Source organism: Pteropus medius, unplaced genomic scaffold (genome assembly GCF_902729225.1).
Source record: "Pteropus medius unplaced genomic scaffold, Ma_sr-lr_union100, whole genome shotgun sequence".
NCBI classification, from domain to species: Eukaryota; Metazoa; Chordata; class Mammalia; order Chiroptera; family Pteropodidae; genus Pteropus; species Pteropus medius.
This window is the reverse complement of record NW_024350924.1, coordinates 5,014,318-5,039,818: the sequence shown is the minus strand read 5'-3', so window position 1 is coordinate 5,039,818 and position 25,501 is coordinate 5,014,318. Positions and strand designations below refer to the sequence as shown.

At 39.9% G+C, this 25,501-nt stretch overlaps 1 protein-coding gene and 1 non-coding gene across 10 annotated transcripts in view; both read right to left on the bottom strand.

Moving 5' to 3' along the window:
* Window positions 1-21,603, bottom strand: part of LRIG2 (leucine rich repeats and immunoglobulin like domains 2) — a 43,606-nt gene extending 22,003 nt beyond the window's left edge. For 3 of the 9 annotated variants that reach the window (XM_039841219.1, XM_039841221.1, XM_039841220.1), the window contains exons 1-3: window positions 21,149-21,602; window positions 1,628-1,693; window positions 55-129 (exon numbers count right to left, since the gene is read on the bottom strand). In XM_039841219.1, coding sequence (XP_039697153.1) covers window positions 55-129; window positions 1,628-1,693; window positions 21,149-21,384 — 377 coding nt within the window. In that variant the 5' untranslated portion in view covers window positions 21,385-21,602. Of the gene's footprint in view, window positions 1-54; window positions 130-1,627; window positions 1,694-5,819; window positions 6,707-9,958; window positions 10,563-10,618; window positions 15,554-18,027; window positions 18,205-21,148 lie in introns of those variants that run through there. The other 6 variants (XM_039841228.1, XM_039841227.1, XM_039841226.1 and 3 more) reach the window with 6 other exon arrangements.
* LOC120585320 (small nucleolar RNA SNORA42/SNORA80 family) lies at window positions 6,577-6,712 on the bottom strand. The gene has a single exon (XR_005648306.1). It is a non-coding gene; the product is annotated as a small nucleolar RNA SNORA42/SNORA80 family (small nucleolar RNA).
* Window positions 21,604-25,501: the final 3,898 nt, after the last annotated feature.

Below are 25,501 nucleotides of genomic sequence, written 5' to 3'. Positions count from 1 at the left end.
AAACTGTGTACTACTTACAATTTAAGTAAAAAGTTTGAAATCATATTTACTTACAATGACAGTAGGGTAATATTAGAGGTTGGTTCTCCAAAATATGGGATTTCTGTTAGCTCATTATAATTCAGTTTCCTAGGCAGGAGGAAAAATAGATTTCAAAGTTTAGCAAGAGATATGCTACCTCTTGAGTTCTGGTTTACTGGCTAATACATATTCTTTAGGACAGATGCTACATTTGAAAAAAGTCTATGACTCAGAATGAGTTAGACTAAATGCATCATACTGAGAAATCAAAGATCTTATTAAGAAATGTTTTTTCATGGTATAGATCTACAATTGATCTATTTTAAAGGTTAGGAAATATTATGCACATTAAATATATTTAATCCCAACAAGGTTCTTTTAAGTTACATTTACGACAGCTAATGTGATTCCCTCTTAAAGGAATGAACCTATCCATATCTCTTATGTATTTACAATAAATAAAATTATAAAAGTTTAAAAATACAAACACACATACATGTGTACGTGTGTGTATGTGTGTGTGTATATATATATTTTTAAAGTCATTCAAAGTGAGAAAGGGTTGTTTGAGAGCACAGATGAAATTAATTTGTCCTCCCAGAGACAGAACTTATGATTAGTTTTACAAAAGCCAAGACACATCACCGTCTGATCTCAACAGCTCTTTAAACAGACTGTCTCAAATGTTTTAGTAGAAAACCTAATATAATCACATTTCATTAACCTGGTTTTCATTCACTGAACAACCCCAACAACCTAGAATACAGAAAAAAAAAAGAAGCAAAAGGCCAAAGTTACAAAGTCCATGCAATAAAAACATGCACATCCCACTGAAGCATTTTCACACCTTTCCTCAGTGTCTACTCTTTCAGCTAATAAGCTTGTCAACTGTATAATCACTACATAGAAGGTGAGAAGCAGTCAATTTGGGGCAGGGAAGGAGAGAATGCGGGGACTGTGAGCACACAAAGTAGTTACCCATTAACAAATTAAAAAGGAAAACAGATTTGAGGGTTCTGGGAGGGTTCATGGTAGAGGCAAAGCAGGCTCAATAGCTGTGTCTCTGGGAACATCAAAATGTAATAACCGATACTAATAATATTTTAGAAAATGTCCTCCAAAGAATACATAATAAGACATCTCAGTATTAAAGGAAAAATTTCAGTCAAATGAAAAATTGAATCCTATTAACCACATTCCAAATGATGTCAAAAATATTTCATACACATCTACTTCAGACATGATGCTTCCATCTTAGATGAGTCAAGATATTAAAAAAAGGTTTTCACAACAGAGAGTTTCACTGGCTTAAACTTCGGTGAAAAACAAAACATATTTACTCTCAAAAGAGGAAAAAATCTTTTGGCCCTAAGGAAGAAGAATATTTCTACACAGTTTGAATTTTGAAACCACCAACACAATGGCACAATGCCCACAGAATTTGTGATTATAACAAAACCAAAAATGACAGTTCAAGTTTTTAAAAAATGTCTTCACAATTTTTTCCTTCAATATTTTGACAGCACTTCTGGATTGAACATCCTCAAATTCATAATTCACCAAATCAAAGAATTTAATATAAATTTAAATAAGTAAAATAACTCACACTTCTTGTAATGTTTGAGATTCCAAGCTGATGTTCCAGTTAGACAACCGATTATGACTCAAATCCCTGAGAGAGAACAAAAGATCATTCTTAGTTTAGTGTTGAAAAGCAGATTTAAAGAAAAAAAAAAAAAACAACTAAAATACGAATCTAAAAGCCTATCGAATGTGAATCTGAGTAGTGCAGACAAAAAGAAAGTTTATAAAGGATGAATAAAAATTTATCTAGATTTCAAAATAGCTATTTTACTTCTTCATTTTTATGAGGTTTTGGTTTTTTACTAAACATGGTTCAATAATAAAAAAATATAAATATATACACAGTAAAAAGTCTCTCAGCCTTGTCTCCAGCCATCCAATTTCCCTCCCCAACCACGACAAATGAAAATATACCATTTCATTTGAAGCCTGCCAGGTATTTTATGCATGTACAAGCAAATTTTTATAAAAATAGTAGATTTACACATTATTTTGCCCTTAGTTCTTTCACTTAACAGTAATATCTTATAGATAATTACTTAGGAATATTATAGTTTCTTCATCCCTGTCAGTGATTAATTTTATTATGATGTACTATTTTTATATACTTTAGAAAGGAATATACTTTTTAAAGTTATATGTACTTTATAAATACATGCTTTACATAACATGTAGTACAATTACAACATTGTAATTATAGTATATTACACTTTAGCTGTAGATAAACTTGAAGACATTTCACAAGTCAAAATAGTGAGTTTCTATATTAGAACTGGGGTTGAACACAGCCTTGATGTGGTCTTCCTAAAAGTAAGCCATCTAACATCAGGGAAGAAAATTCATCTCACTCCAAATAATGCTACTGATGGTGGTGGTGGTGGCAGTTAACGTTTATTAAGTGCCAGGTACTCTTCGGGACACTTTATATATATTCACTGCCTAAATACACACAACCACTTTATGAGACAAATACTTCTACAATCTTCACTTTCCTGATACAGAAATAAATAGGCAGAGAGATTAATAATTTGTCAATCCAAGGTCACACAGCTAATAAGGAAGCCATAAACTTGAAATTCCATCTCACTTCCAGCAAATAGTTTATTAGATATCACAGAGATTTCACTGAAATTAGCCACGACTCTGAATATTTAAACAGGCTTAAAAAAATTCACCTTGGTGCTTCCGGGCATCTTTACAGGCTGAGGTGGAATCCAGCCCACACAAGCTGTCTACCCAAGAGATGTATTATACATTACAATATGGCTAGCGACAGGGGCACACTAGAGAAACATCACAGATCACTTTGTCTCACTGTGCCACCACAGGCAGTTGACAGATGCATGCAGGTTTGAATGATGTCTCTATCACAGAACAATTTGTTCTCAGCTAGATTCATGTCTTTCCACCTATAAAACCTAGCCGTTTTCACTTAAGAGCTTAACTTATAACCAAGACTGGATCAAACCATCACTTTATCACAGTTCTAAAACTTTCATTCCAAGATATCTGGCACCAGGTATCGGCTCAAAGACCCTCAAGAATGGAGAGGCGTGTTGGGAAATGTAAGAAAGAAAAAAATATGAATTTATTCCACATAAAAATCTCATATTCAGATACTTTATCCAATTCATACTTGCTACTAAAAACACAGAATTTCATACAAAAGATGTTTACTGTGGTTTCAAATGAAGGAGAAATTCAGCTGTTCTCATTTAGATATCCCATACTCTGCTCCAAAGGTGGCGGTCCCACAAATGGAGAGCCAATCTGTGTGGCAGACTAGCATACTATGATTTACTTCTACATTTCGTACTTGTTGAAATTTACTTTTTCCTTTTACAGATTAAGGGCTTTTGTTTTAATAACAGTGCTTCTAATGCCTTTCCAAACCCTAACCTCCCCGGCAGTATAACTTGACTGTTCTCCTCCACTATGCTTCTCTCATGAATGTCTGTGATGACCAGATCATCAGCTTTAAAGAAAATCATTATTAAAGAAATCAAAGGCAATCAAATTATATTCAACTGGCTATAAACTTGGTAAACTCAACATGGTACAAACCACTATGCATTCATTATCAGTGTCTCTACTGGGGGAAAGAATAAATTTGTGTCTTTGAAGAACCTCTAAGGCATTTCAATGGAACCCAAAGGAACCCGAAATACTTTGGAGCCTCTCTACAGGATAATGCTGTCTTAAAAATGTTAGTACTGTCATAGAAAGCAACTAGTATAAATCAATGAAGCTCTATCAAAATTCCAGGTGTCTAACTAGAATTATATGGATTGATCTGATCACATATTTATGCAATAAATACTTACTGAACTACGTGTCAGGCACTGTGCTAAGTGCCAGGGTTATACACAGTGGCAATTTTACTAACCTTTTTCTTTGACTTTTTTTAAAGCAACATTTAAAGTACTCCAAAAAGGCTGAAGATGACTGATACTTGAAGACTTCAAATATGACGTAAAACTCTTATTAGATTAGGAATCTGGATAGTTTTTAAAAAGTCTCTCACTATTCTCCCCAGTGGCCAATCATTAATTCCATTTAGTATGCATATGCTAATGTTGATTTGTCTTTTTTTTTTTTTTAAAGCAGGAGTCCTGAAATGGAGAACTGTCTTCCAAAGATTTCCCCCTTGACATATCCCTTCAATGTACTTACAAACTTGAAGTAATCTAATGCTTGACAAACATAACCTAAAGAATCTAGAGCTCTGTAACAGTCAGTAATCTTTGCTTTATTTTTTAACAACACTCATATCTGAATATTTATGGATAGGATGTTCAGAGAGTGAGGTCTCCGAGAGGGCCTTATCTCAGTGTTGTAAACTCAGCTCCCACTCATGCTAATCCACAGGGATGTATCTGTACTAAATGATGAATTATTAAGGTTCTTGATATCGTGTGGAGCCAGAGGTGCCATTAATGTAGTCTTTGGTACCATCAGGGTGTAAATAATTCACAGGATGTACAGAGCAATCACTAGTTTGAGGAGAATCAGTTCTGCAAGCTAATTGCAAAGAAGTCCTGCAGCACAGAGATGCGAGGAATTTTCTTCTGCCCAGTCACACAGGTTCACTTGAGTCATCGTCAATCTCGTTTTCCAGAACCTGCAGCACTAACAGGCTGAACTATGAACTTAAACAATAGCAAAACTTCTTCAAAGGGGCCCTTTGCAAGTTAAAAGATAAGAACATATCACATGCAATAGTTTGGGTATGACAATGCTTCATGTATTTATCCAGCATAATTTAACATTTTTTTTGTTGTTGGAAATGCCTATCTTGTTAGAGTATATTTAGCATAATTTACTTTTAAAAATAATCCTCTGGATTATTATTAAGATTAGAGTACTGTGGTTTAATAGGCTGATGATCATGAGTACGCCTGGAGTATGCTAAAGACAAGGACTCTAAAACAACTCTTAAAACTCTGTCTGCTTTTAGGTTTGCTTTTTCCCTACCACTAACAGCTTTACCAAAAGCTGTCCCCTCTTGGAACTGTCAGCCTTCCTGTCTCTAACAGTGCTGCTTGAAATTTTTCTAATTTGTTGCTTCTAATCAACTGTCACAGGCCAGGAAACTCCGATACCTGCTAGAACTGCCTGAAACAGGAGTAAATGAGATCTGAGTCTTGAGAGGCTCCTTTATGAACAAATACATCCTGGAAGTGTTTGCTTGTTGGTTGCTTTTTGGCTGGAAATATTAAGTAAATATCTTTAGGATAAATAAGATTTTATTCCAGCATGAAGTATAATGCTATTCCAAACTTCTATCCTTCATTTTCACTACTTATTTGTAATACACTGTACACTTTTTCTATGAATCCAAAAAGTTGGAGGCAGTAGGAAGATGAGGGCATTCATTTCAAGGGCATGTTTTATTTTCTTCCATTATCTTTCCTTGAATTCTTAATGACTGAAAATATTGCTTTATTGGGGGAAATAACAGCAACAACAAACCAGGAAATAGAAATTCTACGGTTACATTTAAGAAGAGAGTTTCTGCATGCTCTGGGACACTGGGCAAGTCATTTAACCTCTCTAAACTTGAGTCTCCTCTACTATTAAACAACAATACTAGGACCAACCTCAATGGATTGCTTAGATTAATAGGATATAAATAAAATGCATGTAGATCAATGGGTAAAAAGTAGGTTATTATATAATACTAGATTTGAAATAGGATGGGCCAGTACTATTACCTTTTCTGAGTATGTGTTGCACATGCAGGCATAATCCACGTCCTAAGGTAAAACCTTAATTAACTGGAAGGACTCGCCTACAATAACTTAAAAATAAACTAAATATTGCTTCTGGATTCCAATTTCATAGGCTCACATTTTCTGTTTACCACTTCCCCAGATACACCAAGATAAAGATGAAATATGATAAAATCCTTAATGTAATGAAAGAAGAGCATATTGTATCCGCTTTAGAATGACTGCTGGACGTGAAGCACGTCATTATGTATATTAGATGCTGTAAACGCAATGGCAGTGCATCCCCCTGCCCCCTAAATATGCATTAGGGATTTACCAGTAGGTCTGTTTCTTTTAAAGAATAAAACTAGTGTTTCTGCTAGTGCCTAGAAACATAGGGTGTGTGACAGAATCCATAATGCCTTTGGAGTATCCCAACTTCAGAAATGCATGGCTGGTGTACAGGTTGAAACGAAGTTGTAGACTATTAAAAACTCCTCAAACTACAGCTGCGAGCCATAATGTCACCCTTCAATCAACTGATTATTCATGAATATTTAGTGAATATCTAATAGATGCTGCAAGCCCCATTAAAAACTAGAGGATCAGAATAAATGAAGATTACTTGTGCTTGCAAAAGTTTTTGTGAATTTTGGTGCAATTAGACAAAACATCTCAGACAGTATAAGATGGGAGCTAGAGTTAGTAGTAATTAATGTGCCTATATTTAGAATTTTTTTTAGTTCTTATTTATTTTTCACAGTGTACAACCCCCTTCAGTGCTCGCAACCCACAGGTAAGGGGCTGGGCAATGGTTCGAGGCTGCAGGTTACTCTGGCATGGGTCCACTATGAGAGGCCCACAGAGAAGGGCCCGCCATAAATCCGTTACCATGCCTGAATTTTTTTTTTTTAAATATGGCCTAAAAAAACAAATAATTAGCTAAGATAATGCCGATTCATTCACGATATTTACTACAGAGAATGAGGTACCTTGAAAAGAAATCATCTAGAGAAGTAAATGAGAAAGGATTATTTTGAGTTTCTCCTGATCTCCCTCAAAAGGCATAGCCACACACTTTCCATAATTATTTACTGTGTTCATTCAACAAGCATTTTTGAGTACCTACTGCTGGTTACAGTTCACCTACAGCAATGAATAAATAGATATTTACATTGTACTGAAAAGAAGACAAAGTAAAATATAAAGCAAGTCAGAAGATGCCTGCTAAAGAGAAAAATAAAGCCAGAAAATGGGGTCGGGGTTGACTCTGGGAAAGGAGAGAAACCTGAAAAGTCCTGAATTCCTGAAGAGAATGGCAAATAAGAACCAAGGGCGTAATGAGACTGGTGCTGATGGTCTCACGGCAGACAACGGTTGTGGGGTGAGGATGTGAGGGTGGGGAATCTTTCTAGGAACAAGCACGGTTCCTTACTCTGAAATGTAAACTTGGAACACAGTGATACTATCCAGATCAAAGTTTCCTCTTGATCCCTGCCTATGGAGGCCTGGAGGCCTAGAGGCCAAGAGAGAAGTCCTACCTGGGTCGATCACAGAGTCAACCAGGTTGCTAACCCACTGTGTGCTCAGCCCCACAGCCAATCTCGCTTCTCTGTAAGAAGTACAGTGAAAATACGGGCGCAGAATGAAAGGAGGAAGTGGAAAATAAAGGTAAATAGCAACAAATGGGATAAACATGAAAGAAAATCTAATCTGTACCTTTTTCCTTTTCTCAATGTCTTTACTTTTAGACATGAAAGGAAAATCTTATAGGGACACATGAAAAAGACAGACAGGATTCACAGGTAAAAGTGAAGACAATTTAACCAGAAAGCTTAAAAGCCTGTCAGCTGTTGAAGCTGAAGTTCTGTGTGTGACATGCTGCAGGCTGAAATGAATGGTAATTAGTATTCCTCTCCTTCCTCACCCTCTCCTCCAACAGAATCCATACCGACCTCCTCATAATCCTTCCCAAGGTCAGCCAAGCCCTCACCGGCCTCAGAAAACTCTCCCTTCCTCCATGCTCTCACCCATATGCCAGTGAACGAAGGCACACTTGGCACACGTCAGGTCAAACTTGTGGTCCAGGTGAGCCCAGGCCTGAGCAACAGATGTGTTGTTGCTCAGCACGCACACAGCTCGCTGTACTGTGGCCAGGTCTCCCCAGGTACCACAGTGGGAGGCTGCTAATCAATGCCAACTTTGAAGCCAGTGGGGCACCAGTCCACAAACTGGATGCTGCACTGGTCTGGTGGCAATGGCAGTGTTGACATCTTTGGGAACCATGTCCCCATGGTACAACAGGCAGCAAGCCATGTATTTACTGTAGCAAGGGTCACATTTCACCATCTGTTTGGCTGGCTCAAAGCATGCACTGGTGACCTCCACTTCAGAAAGCTGTTCATGGTAGGCTTTCTCAGCAGAGATGACAGGGGCACACGTGGACAGAGGGAAATGGATGCGGGCACAGGGTTGGTCTGGAATTGTCAGATCAACATTCAGGGCTCCATCAGATCTCTGGGAAGCAGTGCTAAATGATACAATTTGACCTATCGATCTATTCAGGTTAGTGTAGGTTGGGCGCTCAATATCGAGGTTTCCATGACAGATATCATAGATGGCCTCACTGTTAACCATGAAGGCACAGAGCACTCCAGGGTGCTGTGGGTGCTGAGGATGGAGTTGTAGGGTGCAGTTACAGCTGTGTAACCTGGGGGGCTGGGTAAATGGAGAACTCCAGCTTGGACTTCTTGCCATAATCGACAGAGACGTTCCATCAGCAGGGAGGTGAACCCAGAACCAGATCCCCAAACAAAGCTGTGGAAAACCCAGAAGCCCTGAAAACCTGGCACTGGTCAGCCAACTCCCGAATCTGGTCCAAGACAAGGCCAGTGATCTCCTTGCCGATGGTGGAGTGCCCACGAGCACAGTTACTGGTAGTGTCTTTCTTGCCTGTGATGAGCTGCTGGGAGCGGGGGCGAGAGCGGGGGGCAATGTTTTAACTGCCCGTTCCAATTCTCTATCAAACTACTACAGCAGGTCCTCAAACAACATGATTTCATTATAACACTGACGAGATGCTGCAGAACTTGTTTATATCAACACAGAATGTTGATCTTACAGCAGAACAATATACATGAAAAATGCCTTCCAGGCAAGGCCACTCAAGTTTTCCAAAAGAGGAGTGGTCTAGGCAAAGACATGGCTTCACCCTTTCAGTCAACTAGCATAACAGCTAAGAGACAGTATCATCTCTTACTCTGAGCCATTACTCTAATGCCTTACTCTTGAGGCATTACTCTCAGATTTACCTCACTGTACAACCATTTATTCATTCCTTTACCCTCAGTGACTACTGTTCCTCCTCTCCATTTATACCCAAACTCTTCCACCGTCGGAAGGGACGGTTCAGCCACTAGACTGTAAACAGCAATACTGGTCAAGCAAGTACCTCCCCCGTCAGTTCACTCCATTCAGTCAAGGTAAAGTTACAGAGACGCAGAACTCTGTGCTATTTTTACCACAGGCAATGTATCAGCATTCACTGTTAACCTCAATTTGTCCACATGGGGTGAAAGCACGACCCACTCCATGAAGCCCTTAGGAATTCTGACGCAAAGTTTAAAAATATAGTTTCTTGCTTAGGAATCACCCATTTCTAGCATCTGTATCTGCAGCCCTGGTCCTATGACCACTTCATTAAGAAAAAAAGAAAAGTTGAGGTGATGGGGGGAGAAAGCAAAAAGTACCGTCGTTACGCCACACTCCTCGCTTGGTAAGAACTGCAGTCCGGCTCCCTTCTCCACCGTCTTCCCCATACTCACCAGAAAGAGGACTCTACCGAGGTGGGCAACTCCTTCAGCCCCACTAAATGTTGAGGGAGCACACTCTCATGAAGGTACGTAAGCCAGCCCTTCCCATCTTTATCTCCCCTAGTTTTAAACAACCAATGTTTTAACTGCCCGTTCCAATTCTCTATCAAACTACTACAGCAGGTCCTCAAACATGATTTCATTATAACACTGACGAGATGCTGCAGAACTTGTTTATATCAATTAGGCTACTACAGTAAAACTGGTTTCGTTTTATGTTACTTCACCACAGCTCCAAGAACCTACTGATGACATTAGGTGAGGACTTACTGTCCTCTGCGAAGGATATCGCTCTGCCTGTTGCTGGGCATTATGGGCTGTAAACTGTATTCCTTGGTCTGCGGAAATGATAGCCGGCCATCCCACTTGGTACAATTATCTTCTGTTCTGGTTCTTTTATAGCAATGTGAGCATTTGCATCTATCATTAGAAAAGGAAAGCCAAGTCCACAGTCAGTGTCTATTCCTGTCAGGACCCATTTGTATCTCCTAGGGCTACCAGCAACAGTACCACCTGCCAGCTATGTTCGGGGCCTTTCCACCAGGGAATCTGCCACATAGCCATCTGCGGTCTCTCTTTTGCTGGCATTCTGAGCCTCAAAGGCTCGTTTCATGGACCCAAGCGGCCACCTCCAGCAAGCACACAGGGATATCTGCTTGTTGATTCCGATCACCTTCCAAAACTGGAAGGGGGTTCCTCTGATGGGCATACAACATGTCCTATTTTAAGGCACCCCTCAAATCCTCACAGTGATTTCCACAGGGCTGTCTGTGCATCCCTTTAATAAGCTAGGTTTCCACTGCTCTTCTGCCTGACCATATGGCCAGGCCACTGGCCACTGCCTATAAGTCAATAAAAACCCAAACACAAAAGCTTTTACCACTGTTCAATTCTATTACGGCTAGGAAAACGGCATGCAATTCAGCCTACCAGGCTAATTTGTCTTCTCCTTCCTCAGAGTGGTGGAAGATGTTGTCCATTCATCTTGGAACTACCATCCACAAACCAAGCAGTTTCCTGTTCGTCGGTTATGAGCTATTTATAGGCTACTGCCCAAGTGACAAGAGAATCCATCAGCTCGTCGCACAGTTCCAGGATCAGTCCCAGGGGAAAAGAGGCTCTCTGCTCTTGAGTATCTACCTTCTCCTTGCACTCCCCAGACAGCACGATCCTATATGAACCATTTCCGTTTTATTACGGACTCTTCTGGGCAGTGCCCACTCTACTGCAGTTTGTCTGACATTACTTGAGACATCATGAGTGTTTCAGGTTTCGAGATTATTTTATGACTCTTAGTCATCATAGCAGTTTCAATTAACGTCCAATAGCGAGCCAGCAATTGTCCTTCAAATGGAAATTCTCTAGTCCAAAGTCTAGCAGTCGTTGCTGGGAGGCGCTCACAGGCTTTTGCCCTGAGCCCCAGTCTGCAGGACGCACAGGGCTATCACACAATCTGTCCATACCGGCACTCCGACTTCTATTCCACACTGTGTGGGCTTGAGCGATCCTACTGGTTCTCGTTCAGTATGTCCACTGAACGGTTTTGCAATACTTGGTAGAAAAAACATTCCTCAGCTGGATACAATGTCCAACTCTGTAATACAATCAGGTAAAAGCCTATTCGAACATATCAATTCTCCTACAAACTTATACCTCGCACTCCTAACTGTAAACTTTACTGACAGGTTTTGGTTTTACAATACTAGTTAGAAGTGTTGCCCAGCCAGACATAACATCCATTCCCATAAAACAGTCTGATAAAGGAGACACAATTTCTTTACAGAAAGCCTGTCTGAACATTCCAACTTTCATAATCCTTATAATAACCCTTATAATTTTGTGATCTCTCAATTACCTCATGGCTTCACCAAGGGTTTGGTACCACAGAGAAAAAAGCTCCCCTATCAAGGAATTCTGAAAAGTTCTCTTCTCCAACTCCTGACCATTTACCCACTGCAAAAGGCTTTGGATCCCCTCCTACCCCACCCCACCCTTCCAGGGGTTGAGCCAAGGAACCTTTGGTCAATTTTTATTTCATTTAATCTGCCTAACCAAAGCCCCAAGTGACTGCTGGTCAGATTTCTCATTGTGACCTCTGCCTCTGGACTTTTAAATTTCTCCAAACTGGAGTACAGCTGAGTGGTTTTGGGCCTTTTAATGTTAGGGGACCAGAAGGTGGTCCCTTTGGCCTGCCCAACCTTTAGTGCTATATTAAAACCTTTGTTTTAATCTCATCAATGTCTGTTTTATTCATCCGATTTCTTAATAACTATCTAAAGCTGTCCATTCTCCTGAGTAAGTCCCATGATTCTTCCCATTTTTCTTTGTTTTGCTCCAAACAGCATTTTCTTCATTCACGCTATTTCTTATTAATCACTTAAACTTTTCTGCCTTCTTAAGACCATTCCCTTGACTCTCTCCTTTGCTTTTCCTTATTCTCCTGTTAATTAACCCAATTTTTTTATTAGCATCTATAAGATCCAGGAGGGGAAGCTGAAACAGCAAACACATAAGGCTTCCTCAACAATCCCTTGGTTTTGCAGCAGTAAGGTTATACGGGGTGTATATGGAAGAGTCTCCATTAACCATAGCATTTATCAGCAGGTGAAAAGCCCCATTATCATAAAGATAATCCCAACAAGGCTTGTATACAAAGTCTACCACCTACTTCACCAGGGGTGTTTCACTTGGCATTTATAGGAGGAATTGGGCAGTCTACCTTTTCAGGGAAAACAGATCTTACAGTGGCTTTTACCCAGTCCACCAGGCTAGCTGTTCCCTCGGGTATAACCTGCTTTGTGTCTGGATCACATATAGCCATCTGTAGTTGTTCCATAATGAGCTATAAATCCTGCTCTTCCCCACTGCAGCATCTAAAACCAGATACTGCTCCTAAATTAATTATTCTATTGGTCCATTTTGGTAAAGGTTTTTCAGGAAGCTGATGTTACTGATGCACAAAATGAAACAATTCCTTCACACTATACTCCATGGTTTCAAATAGTTTCTTGGTTTTGTCCTTCCCTCACATCAACCACCTTCTTGGTGACCAGGGGTCTTAGAGGTACTTTCTCTTATCCCTGCATAATTTTTCTCTTGAGTGTCAGCTTTATAGCTAGTGGCCAAAGCTCAGGCTCGCTGAAATCTGAACTTGATCTAGCATCATGGTCCAACCCAGCATGTTCTTTTAATTACATTTTAGCTATTATTACAGATAATAATAACCAAGGGAGTGAACATTTCACCTTTTTCTTATTAGTTTCCATTTCCTTATGCATCCAGTGAACCAATGTACTAGAACTGAATTTCCACTGGTAACTTTTACCTTTAGTAACTGAGAGCAGCACCCATGGGAGACCATGTGACCACCAGGAAGCAAAGTTCCGCATCCCCTACCCTTCTATCCTTTCTCTTCCCAAACCACATGTTTCCATGAGCCAGGGCCATTCTAGCAAATCTCACGTCTGTGACACCAAATGTCTAGGAAAACTCCGTGTGTTAAGAGAAAATATTCAATGGCACTTGTTAAAACCCACTAAGGAAGACCTTACTCAAGGTGGTACAGGTTATCTCTGCAGGTACAGGGAGCACTGCGATAAAATTTTTCAGTGGGGGAAAAGGACTGGACTCGACTCCAAATATGACATGGGCAAGTAGGAATTCAGAGTCAGGGAGCAGGGTGGTGAGCCAAGGCCAGGAGACAGAAAATTACTAAGAGGAAACAACGGGGGTTCTCACTGAACAGGACTAAATTCTAACTGAAGTCCTCCTGAAGACAGACATCACTCTGGGGTGGTGGAAGAAAAGAAACGCCACCAGGTTATCAAGGGTGATCACATGCAAGGGTGGGGCTTCTCACTGAACTAACCTAAAAGGTTCTCGAACTGCATTTTACAAGGAGATAAACAGATGGGTCTCAGAGAAGGACTTTTAGGAGTCTGACCAAAATTTGGTCAAGCAAAGAATCTCTGTCAGTACCTTCTCTTGTTCAAGAAAGAAGAGACATTTTTCTTTTCTCTGAACAGTATCAGTCTATTTTCTCGTTCAGTAGCCGTTTGTTCACTAAGGACCAGGTGAACATTCTGTTGGGAGTTGGTGGTGCCAGCAGTCAGGCAATTAATAAGGGGAGTTTCTATGAAAGTAAAAGAAAAACAAAAGCTAATAGTTAGAAACCCAGTTTCTGGGTCCAGAGGATGCCAGGTGAGATTTTGAGACTTGAGTTTGAAGCATCTTTAAATAGTAGGGTGAGAATGACGGTGGCTTTCTGAAGAATTTTCCTAGTTTGCAATTTGGATGTCTCTGGTGATAGCATCGTGTTCTCGTGAACTCTGAGAGAGGGCCATACAGCAGGAGGCACACAAGCTGCCCATACACGGTCTGTTGTGGTAATTTGTTTTTTACGTGTATATGAAGTCGGCCAGCTTCGACTTGCAGGGTTTCAGGAAAAGGGCAGTTGCAGTTCTCAGTAATGCCATGTCAGGAGCGTGGGAGAAAAACTGGAAACATGAGTTTGGAGAGTTATGGCCAGATACTGGAGGAAACTAGAATTGAGAATTTGGTGAAAATTGGCAAAATGTGCAAGATGGACCCCTACAAGGGTGCATTACAGTTCTGCACTGAAACGAAAAAATTTCTCTCTACAGTCAACTTTTTAATTCTCGTTTACAAAATAATTCTAGTCTCTTTCGATTTGTACTATTTACATAAATACAGCAAGAACGGTGACTGGCCATATAGGTCAGTTTTTCCAAGAACATTGGCTCCATGAGGTCAACCTTAGTCCCTTTAACCAGAATCTATGTACGTTACTCTCTGGTCAAAGCCCTGGTAATAATAACCAATGTTTCCAACTCTATCCTATTACTAGAATTGATTCTTACTGAACTTACACAAAATAACTATATTGTCATGAAAATAAGAATGAATACTCATTAAGAGTTTCTGAATTCTGAATCAATCAGGAAGAAAAAGTAATTGCTTCTTATTTGTTCACAAAGGTGTAGTCAACCAGACTGGTGTAAGCTACAGATAGCTTAAGAGAAAAGATGAAAAGAATTCTTTAAATCTGGAAAACAAAACCAGCAATGTTTCAGAGAGTTGCAAAAAAATTATAACCATCCTCATCAGTTCATTCAGTCCCGTGCAGTTAACTCTTGTGCTGCCTGATCTGGAGTTGGCAGCTTTAAAAATCCATCAGTTTCTTCATTACTTCTGGGAACTTAGTACAGCAACAAGGTCTGAAAGCTATTCACCTGAGGCCCACATGGAGCATTCATGCCTGCGGCTGAATGTATCCTTTCAGAGAAGAATGAGAGTAAAATAAAAATTTGTCTGTGAATGAAAAAAGACTTAAAATGGCTGTGGTTAAAGTTCTGATGAAGAGTTCATTTGAAAAGGAAAATTAGTTATTTCTGTGGTATATGGTATTTTGACACAAAAACCTAACAAGGGTACTGACACATTTCTATGAACATCATGCATTTCTGGAATTAGTAACATTATTAGTAACATATATCCATACATATATAATCTAAGAAAGTCTGTCATTATTTCTTACTTGACAATGATTCCCAGGTATTTAACATATCGAATAAACCTAATTTTACAAGGTGAGAGACTAATCCACTGAGATTTTCCAGGGCCCTCTAGAAAATCTCTTAAGTGACTTTGAGGTCAACAAGACTCGTTTAGAACTTGATTTGGGGAAGTTGTCAAAAATGTCAAAGGTTTTAAACACTTAACTAAATAAGATTACAGGTCACTGTGAAACAATACTTAGCTACCCATTTAAACAAAATGACAAACTATTTCAAAGGCAAAACAAAGTTACATAGTTGTAAAGAAAATCTTAGCTCTTTTAATATTGAGAAGACAAATTTTCTTAAATAATCAAAGACCCGATAAAGAAACACGAAGCACAGGAAATTATTTGGATGATGCAAAATCTGTTTCCTACGCAGACTATTTAAAAGATAAAGAAAAACCTTTCTATAATTTCTTAATAGGAGCGGACAAATATGCCAGGAAAACTTTGGTGTTCTAGTTTTGCATCAGTACTCTTTTGATTTTAAAGTTCAACTTTTTTTTTTAACTTATAAATAAATCCATTTAATGTTAGACAATTAACCACACATAAAATTCCTGTTCTAAAAATCTACAACCATTTTTCTAATATGATTTAGTCTTTGTCCTGTATTTCTCCTTCTTCATTCCAGAACAACCAGTCAGTCTACCGTAGAATAAAATTACTTTTTTCCCCTGACAAAAACACATTCTTCATATCTTGCATACTCTGCATACAAGGTCATTTCTCTTCATTCTTATAATTTCTAATAGTTTCATTTATATATGAAACTATAACTGATTATAATTTTTAACTATTAGTAATCTTTTACAGAGAAAACTATGAAGCAGACAATTGTGGTCTGTCCTATATCAGTACTCTACAGATTAATTTATGAAATATAATTTCACAATTTCTAGAGGCATGAAATATCTCACAGTATAATTCTTCCATGTGCCAAAGGATGTGTTTAGTAATAGATCTAAATGTCTTTAGTTTCTCTATATGAACAAGATGCCAAAAATATATAAACTTAAACTTAAGTTCAGTAATGAATGTTTCAGTAGTTTATCTTACTTAGAAATGACCTAGATTTTTATTTTAGGCAGACATAACACCAAACAAAGCTAGCCATCATCTTAAGTTATATTCCTATTAACTAGTTTTATAATACATGCATGTTAGGCTGGCATCACAAAAGCAAATATCTAAAAAGGTTAAATACGTGGTCTTTCCCTTTTTTCTTCTTTTTGCATTACTGTGCTTGACATAACTCAAGCAATTCATTTCTATTGTCCATTTTAGTCTTAGTTTGGATTTATAGTTTTATAATCTTAAACATCTAGTACAGGTAACAAGCTTGTTTGACTAGTGAACCGAAGTAGAAAAAAAAAAAAGTCTGCATTATATTTAATGCCGACAATTCTGAAGGCATGCCTGCTTTTATTTTACCAACAACTTTCAAATTAGTTTTGCTTACGAAAAATTATCCTAGATCATGTGAAGTTAAAACATGGGGTTAGTTTCTCCATTTCTGAGAGCTTTGGGAATACTTAATTTACATAAACACTCATTTATCTCTAAGCCAATTTGAATAGAACTCCTTTAAGGGATTTTATAAATTAATCTGGTAATACCATCTAGAGGTATAAAAATATCACACATCTATAACATACATATACATACACAGACATAAAATACAGACACAGAGATCTTACAGTTTTCATTCTAAAATTTTAGCCAAGAGTTAGTAAAACGTAGTAATACAAACTCACTGATTTATATAAAACAATTAGCTCTGTCTTTTCTCAACTTTTATATTTTTATGCAAATTATGTTTCTGGCAAATAGGACGAATTAAAGTTATCTGTTGACCAACTGTGCAGAGAGCAGCTTTAAGACCTTCCCTCGCCCTGTGGACCAATTCTTTGTGAGTGACCAGGGAGATGTCAGGAAGCTGTCTGGATGTCTCTAAAGCCCACGCAACTAACCATACACCCCGTCTATTTCCAGTGAGCCTTTTTCCTTTTCAGCCTCAAGAAGCTGCTTTGGGAAGCCCCTAAATCCCTTGATGGCCCCCGGCAGAGGGTAGGGGACCAAAAGTTCAAGTGACGAGAGAGACTGGCATGGAAAAAGGTCTGGTGGGTGCGGACAGAGGGACGGAGGAGGAAGGGGTTTGCAGGGGGATATATCGAAAGATTTAAGGAAACAAGGGGAAGACTAGTGGTTACATAAGAGGAAAAAGGAGGAACACAAGCAACGTAAAGGGAGCGGTCCTGGAGGAGCAAGTCTGAGGAGACCTCAAGTTTCCCAAAGAGGTCAATGAAGTTCCATATTCTTCTCAGCAAAAGCATGCCAATAAGAATGGAGGCAGACGGAGGGAGTATAGTCAGCAGGGGTTCAATGAGGGAGTCTGAATCCACTGAGAAGTTCTAGGATCCAACAGAGAAAATGGAGAGGTGTCACAGAGGGCTAGCAAGAAAGACTGCCAGTGCAAGGAGTCATGAAATAATGAGAGCGCGCCAGCGATTCAGGGAATAATCCCCACTCAGGGGAGAAAAAGACCCAGGATGAGAGACTTGCAGCCCAGTAGGTACCTCTCAAACAAAGAAGCCTAGGGCTATAACCCAGCTTCTAATAGTTGCTTGCCTGGGACTCTAACTGAGCTTCTTACAACAGGGAAACCTGGGACTCTAACCCAGACTGTGTTTATCTAGGACTCTATCTCATCTTCTGGAGTATACTCAGACTCTTAAGAATCAAAATCTGTCCTTACCAGCTTCCACGGACGTTTGTCCGAAGCAATGGTTCAGGAGTCGGACTCACCAATGGATCCCCGATCAATCAGTCAGGAGTGAGGATAAAGGCTTCAAAGGTACGCATTTAGGGTCCTGGGTGAGAGGTCCGGGGGTCCAGTGATGAATCTGATCCTATCGAAGCTGTGGCACCATAACTGTTAAAAGGAAAAAAATATTCAATGATACTTAATAAAGCATGGTAAGGAAGACTTTAGGGGACAGGAAGCTATCTCAATGGGCACAGGGATCACTGCAATTAAATTTTTCAGTCGGGGAGAGAGGTTGGGCTCAACTCCTAATACTATATGGGTATGTGTGAATTTATAGCTAAGTTGCCAGGTTGGGGTTAGTGGATGGAAAATACTAAGAGAAAAACATCAGGAAAAAGGGGATTCTGACTAAACAGACCTAATGGGATTCTTGCTACAAATAGGTCAGGTGCTGAGACATCGCCTGGGAGATGGTACAGGGGAGGAACCCAATCAGATATGAAGGGTGGGGGCTTCTTGCTAAAATGATTTAGCAGAGTTCTTGCTATAACTGCATTTTACAAGGATGTGCACAGATGGTTTAGGAGAAGGTTCAGGAGCCTGACTAGACTTTCTGATACTAACTGTAGTGCATATCTCACTCGGTAAGGGCTCAGTCTCACAAGACTGCCCACTCCTTCTCACACTAATCACAAGTAGTAGGACCTCATGTTATTCACAAGTTCTATCCAACTTAGCTAAAATCGGAGGTTCCCATGACCCCTTGTAGATTCAATCACGTACTAGAACATCTCACAGAATTCAGGGAAACACTTACGTTGACTGGTTTATTATACAATAAAGGCTACAATATAGGACACGGACAAACAATCATATGAAGAGATACAGGAGCTTCCATTCTCATAGAGTTGGGTGCATCACCCTCCTGGTGTGTACATGTGTTCACCAACCAAGAAGTTCTTTGAACCCCATAGTTTTGGGGTTTTTATGGAGACTTCATCACATAGACATAACCAATTAACTCAGTCCCTCACCCCTCTCCCCTTCCAGGATGAAGGTGAGTGGGGCTCAAAGTTCCAAGCTTCTAATCATGGCTTGATCTTTCTGGTGACCAGACCTCATCCTGAAGCTATCCAGGAGCCCACCAACAGTTGCTTCATTAGATCAAAAGCCATTCCTATCACCCAGGAATTCCAAGGGATTTAGGAGCTCTGTGTCAGGAATCAGGGTCAAAGACCAAATACTGGAAAGAAAGATGCTTCTAGTACTCTCATCGCTTAGGAATTACAAGGGTTTCAGGAGCTCTGTGCCAAGAACTGGGGGCAAATACATATATTTCAAAAACCAGAATTAATGAATTTTGTCTACAATCTTTTTGATGCTGGCCACAAGTTTGAGCACTTAAGGTTGAATCATTAATACATTTAAACCACTGCATATGATTTAAAAATTCGAAATTACATAAAGAAACCCACATGTACCTGGTGGTTTTACAGCTGAAGGCAACTGTCAAAAACTGTTACATTTCTCTGTTTAAAACAGCACACTCCCATCTTTTAATATTCTAAGAGTTCTTCTGCTAATGTAAGACTTCCATCCAATTACATTTCTACAACAGAATTGCTCTCCAAGGTATTTCACTTCAAATGAAAATGTCAATTTCATTACACGACATTTAAAATTTTTGAACGTCATTTTGGTTTTAGGCACTTTGTCTTGATTAAACAAAAATCAAACCTAGACACAAAATAAACATATCTGATATAAAACTACTTCTCATTATTGTTTACCCAACAATGGAAGAGCTTAAAAAAGAGGCTACACTTATTTCAATCACTGCTAAATTGTGTTGTTTTTAAACCTGCACCTGATTTATTGTCATTATCAGGTAGCTGTTCCAAGAATTTCTTAGAAAAAGGCACCTGCTACATTACAAAGATGCTGTGCTAGGTGTAATTCAGACTACATTGCACACTGATATAAATTTTTAAATTTTATTTGCATCAAAAGAAGCAGAACTAGTTACAAGGAATTTATGATGTAGCTTTCTTTCCTAGCTACCCAAAACTATTTGCAAATGTATAAACACTTGAACCTCTGCAGCAGAGAGGGACCTTCTATTTGTATTCTATTCCCACTAAGGAAACAGCTCCTCACATTTTAAGTACATCTCAAGCTATTCTTTTTTGTGACGACTCTTTTTCAGAGACAACTCTATTAGAAATCTGTCAATTAATAAATGAACTATTCAGTAGCAGCAGAGAAATAACTGTATGTTAGTGGTTAAGAAGCCCCATACTTGCAGTATTTAATGTCTACTGTTGCTCCTACTGCCACCAGGCTGATTCAGACTAATGAGCTCTCCAAGTGCCACTGTCTAACACGGGCCTGTCAAAATGAGCGTAGTCTCCAGAATTCATCCAGTCACCGTACTTGCTTCTCACACATAAAGTGGACCGATCTTTAGGTTCTTTGCCACAAAAAATGCACTGAAAACAATTACAGCATCACATGATTTTGGAAAGAAATACGCCCTCCCTTCTTTACGGTGAAAAGAGCAAGAATGCTGCTTATAAAGATTTTTCCGGGGTAGTACTGGATCTCCTAAAACATTTAGTTTCAATGTTAAGTGTCAAGCTGCAGTACAAACTGAGCCCAAATGCGAACTAAGGACAAAGACAGTTTATGTATCTTTGGTGACCGTAGTTATAAAAATCATATGCCTGGGGCCCATTCATGCTGAGGAACACACGGGATGATGCGGCCCAGTGGGCGAGGTGCCCCAAGCACCCAGAGTCAATGCCGGAACCCAGGACCACGGAGCCCTTAATAATATCCTCGCCCCAGCTCCTTCCCAGCCTAGGGCCCACAGACTCCCTGGCCCCAAGAATCTTAACTCTGGTCTTCATACAAGTCTCCAGGATTTTCAGGCTCCCCCGACTTCCCCGCAAAAAAAAAAAAAAAAAGTTCACAACGTTGTAATGGCATTTCCCTTCAGAACTTAGGCTCCCAACCGCGCCCTGAGGTCAGACCTGTCTCCCTCCTGTCCCCTTTGAAAGGCGAACTCCCCTTTCTTTAGACCCCACCACTACCCGGCAACTCTACTCACAGGCTGGTGGCGTCGGGGGGCAGCGGGCTAGACAGCGCCCTCCAGCTCAGCGCTGGTAGTTTCCTGCGACTGCAGTCCAGCAGGGGGATGTGGCAGGAGCAGGGCGCGGGGCAAAGGCCTGCCCGGGCGGCCGGCAGCAGCAGGAGGGCCTGGGCGAGGAAAAGGAGCCGGGAAAGTGGTCCGGACCGACACTCCAGCAGCGGCTCCTCCCGGACGCCTCGGGGCGCCGGCGCCATTTTCCCCCCCGACCCGGACCCAGCCGAGAAGAGACGCCCGCTAGAAGAGGCGGCTCGGAGGAGACGTGGGACGGCTGCACGACCACCCGAGGCCCCGGCTGTGGCCTGTACCCTCTAAAGCAAAGCGACGGGAAAGCACGGCACGACAGCGGGGGTGGCGGCCGAGGACACACGGCTGAAACCCTGCGGACAGCGCTCCTTCGCCCCGCCCCGCGGCGCAACGTCCTCACGCACAGGAGCTTACCAATCGGTGCCACAGGACGAGACGGCGAGGGGGCGGGACTCCTCGGGGGGCGGGGCCGGAGACCACGGGTTCCTTAAGGTCCTTAAAGTGCCCCGCACTTTCGAGCGCACCTCTGGGGTTCTGCTGCCGTACTTCCGCTGGAGGGCGCAGTGGCTTCTTAAGAAGGAGTGGGGCCCAAAGCGTTGCGAGCCCGAAGTCTCGACCTGGGGTATACCTACTATAGTAATAGAAAAGGATCTTTTATCTTCTCTAGGCTCCAAGAAAGGGGAATGGAAGAAGGGCTGCTTTCCAAGTCGTAGACACGAACTGGGGCCTCCTGGAGCCGAACTGAGGCCTCCTCTGCCCACTCCTGCTTGTCCGCAGCTGGTGCAGTCCTGCAAATGGGCGGCAACTCCCTCTCTCCTAATCGAAAATGTTATCCCTATCAGTTGATGGACCCGTAAACTCCTGAAGGCAGAAGCCCTGTTATTTATCTGTGTACCTCCAGCTTCTTTTCTAGCTTAGAGTTCGATAAATGTTGATAGGACAGTACCTACAAGGCATATTTCTAAGGAAAATACTCTTCTGTTTGGAGAATTCTGTCCTATGTATACATTCACTCTCAGAAAAGCAAATGGGACATGTAAATAAAAAGAATGTTGAACAAAGCAAACGGGACATGGAAATAAAGAGAGTGTTGAACAGTCGACAAAATGAAGGCTGCGTGTGAGGAAATTTTTTTATTTATCCTGAAACAGAAACTATGGAAAACCTACTAGGAACGGTGGGTTTTGCTCACTTAGCCTTGCATTATATCCAAGATTATGAATAAGATTTTGTGAATAATAATGATGTTTTGCTTATATGTAGTATTTTTATTTTCAAAGAGTCTTTGCATCTGTTACCTTCTTTGGTTCCTCAATGACTGTGAAATTGACAAGACAGTTAACTGCTGATGAGCAAACAAGTCCAGAGGGTGTTCTGACTCTTGTAAATTAAAAACCTGAGCAAGTTAAAAAGAATAATGCCTAGGTCACTGGGCTGTCCTAGGGAGTAACTGAAATCTGTCTTTCCATGGCAGGTTTGGAATTACAATTATGCTTTTAAAAACCTTTTTTTCTGTTTTGTTTTGTTTTATAATATTGAACTATTTCTTGGAATCAAAGATATACCCAATGCTCCAACCTAAACCAAATTTTCAAAGCCAAGACAGCAGAATGAAACTGACTCTTAGCCTCCATCCCCAAGCTGCTGAGTGTGCTTAACAGCCTCCACAAAGAAGCTGCGTATAGGCAGGAGCACCGCAAAAAAAATGGGGCATCTTAGAATCTCTCTGCATTATAGTTTCAGAGCTTCCATCTGGGCCCATTAGAAATTCATACTCTCCACCCTGTGTCCTCACCAATTGCAGGTCACGACAATCAGGAGTCCCTCCCAGCTCTTAATTCATTGTGCACATTATTTTTTACCATTCTGAAAGCACTTATATGTGCCTTATATATCTTTATATTCCCCATGTGTGCTAGCAGAGTACCTGACGCATAATAGACACTTGATAAATGTCTGAAAAATGAAGTTAATGAGATTACCTTACACTTGACTGAGTTCCCTACAATTTTTTAAAACTTATTATGAAAAATATCAATATATATACCAAAAAAAAAACAAAATCAGAGAATAAGCCCTAATATATCCAACTAGATTTAGCAAATACATGTTTTTAATAGTTTACTGAGCCATTTCTCATTAACGATGAAGAGTTTGTATATTCATTGCCTTAGAATTATCTAATTAATCTTTGGTATCTAAAGTACCTGGGCAGTTTTTAGAGTTTACTATAACCCATAAGCAGAGAACACCCCAGCTCCAGAATCCTAAAGAAAACTGCTGACTTTGGGTTCCTGACTCAAGACCTTTGTATGGGTGGTATTTCTATAAATACCATCTCTTTAAACTTTAGCCTCCCCATCTCCCATTATCTCTGAACTTTACTGTTTGCTAAACTCTAGTTAACTAATCTGATCAACTACATTCTCTTAAACTAGAAATCTTAGGGTCAAGCAAGCTTTCCCCTCTATCCTTCCTATCACATCCAATCACTCAGCTCTGCTGATTTCCCCCCAGGAATGTCTCAGATCTTTCCCCACTTCTCCATCCCCACTGCTACTTCGTTCAGACCTTCATCTATCATGGGCATTAGTGTGATAACCTCTGAACCTCTGTCCTCCAGTCTCTTCCCTCTCCGTGTCAGCAGAATTATTTTCCCAAAGCATATTGATATAGGTGTGTTGTGAGCTTCTCCCTACATACAATACTTGAAGTTCCCAGTGGTTTTTATTTTAATTTGGGTTTTCCCAAGTTTTATAATGAACATGGATTATTCTTATTTTAGAAAACAAAAAAAATATTTATAATTAATGACCCCCCATTGCCTATAATATCAAATTCCAAATTATTTATCCTACCATTGAAGACTCCACAATCAGGCCCCAGCCTAACTACCTCTTACATTTCCCATATCTTCTCACCATTTTCTCCGTATTCTAGCCACAGGAAATCATTTGCCTTTCATAAATTGGGCCATATATATCTATACTTATTTGTACCTGCTGTTCCTTCTATTGGTTGCTTTCCTTACCTTCTCTGGCCAAGCACTTCCTCTCTCCTTATAGATACTTCCTCTTTAAAGATTTATCTGACTCTTCTAGGCATTTAGCATTTCCTCCTCAATTCTACAACTATAGTCCATGGTATTCACAGTTGCATACGTGTGTGTGTATGTATACACATGGTACTTTCATGCCATCTCAGTGTCTTCAAAATACATTTTTCTGGTTGTCCTCCCACTAAGAAATCTCCATATTTCTTTTATATCCCTGTTGCTACATGCAGTGTCTGGAATATAAGAGATAGTAAATGAATATTTATTACTGTATAAATTATGTTTATCTTCACCATTTTTCTACTGAATAAGCCCAAATCTACATAGAATGCTTTTTGTCTCTTTCCATCTGTACCTTCCTACATTCCTTTTCCTGCTGGAGCAAAGAAGGAATAGTGATAATTACTATTCATTAACAGAAAATCTAAAGCTAGAAAAAATAGATAAATTGAACTTCATCAAAATTAAAAATGTATATCAAAAGACACTATCAACAGAGTGAAAATACAACCTATGGAATGGGAGAAAATATTTGCAAAGTGTATATCTGATAAGGGATTCATATTCAGAGTATGTAAAGAGCTCCTACAACTCGATAAAAAAAAATTTTGAAAAATGGGCAAAGGTCACAAACATGCCTCCAAAAAAGATATACAATGGCCAATTAGCACATGAAAAGATGCTCAGCATCCCTAATCATTAAGTAAATGCTAATCGAAATCACAATGAGATAGTACTTTATAATCCATCAAGATGGCTATTATCAAAAATAAGTGTTGGCAAGAATGTGGAGAAACTGGAACTCTTATACATTGCTGGTGGAAATGTAAAATGGTACAGCCACTGTGGAAAGTGGTATAATATTTCCTCAAAAAATTAAACATAGAATTATCATGTGATCCAGCAGTTCCACTTCAGGCTATATATCCAAAAGAACTGAAAACAAGGACTTGAAGAGATATTTTTGCACGCCCATGTTCATTGCAGTATTATTCACATTAACCAAAAGGCAGAAGCAACCGAACTGTCCATCAACAGATTAATGGAGAAAGAAAATATGGTATACTATATACCTACAATGGAATATTTTTCACCCTTAAAAATGAAGGGAATTCTGACACATGCTACAACAAAGATGAAACTTGAAGACATTATACTAAGTGAAATAAACCAGTCACAAAGAACAAATGTTAATTCCACTTACCTGGGGTACCCAGAGTAGTCAAATTCAT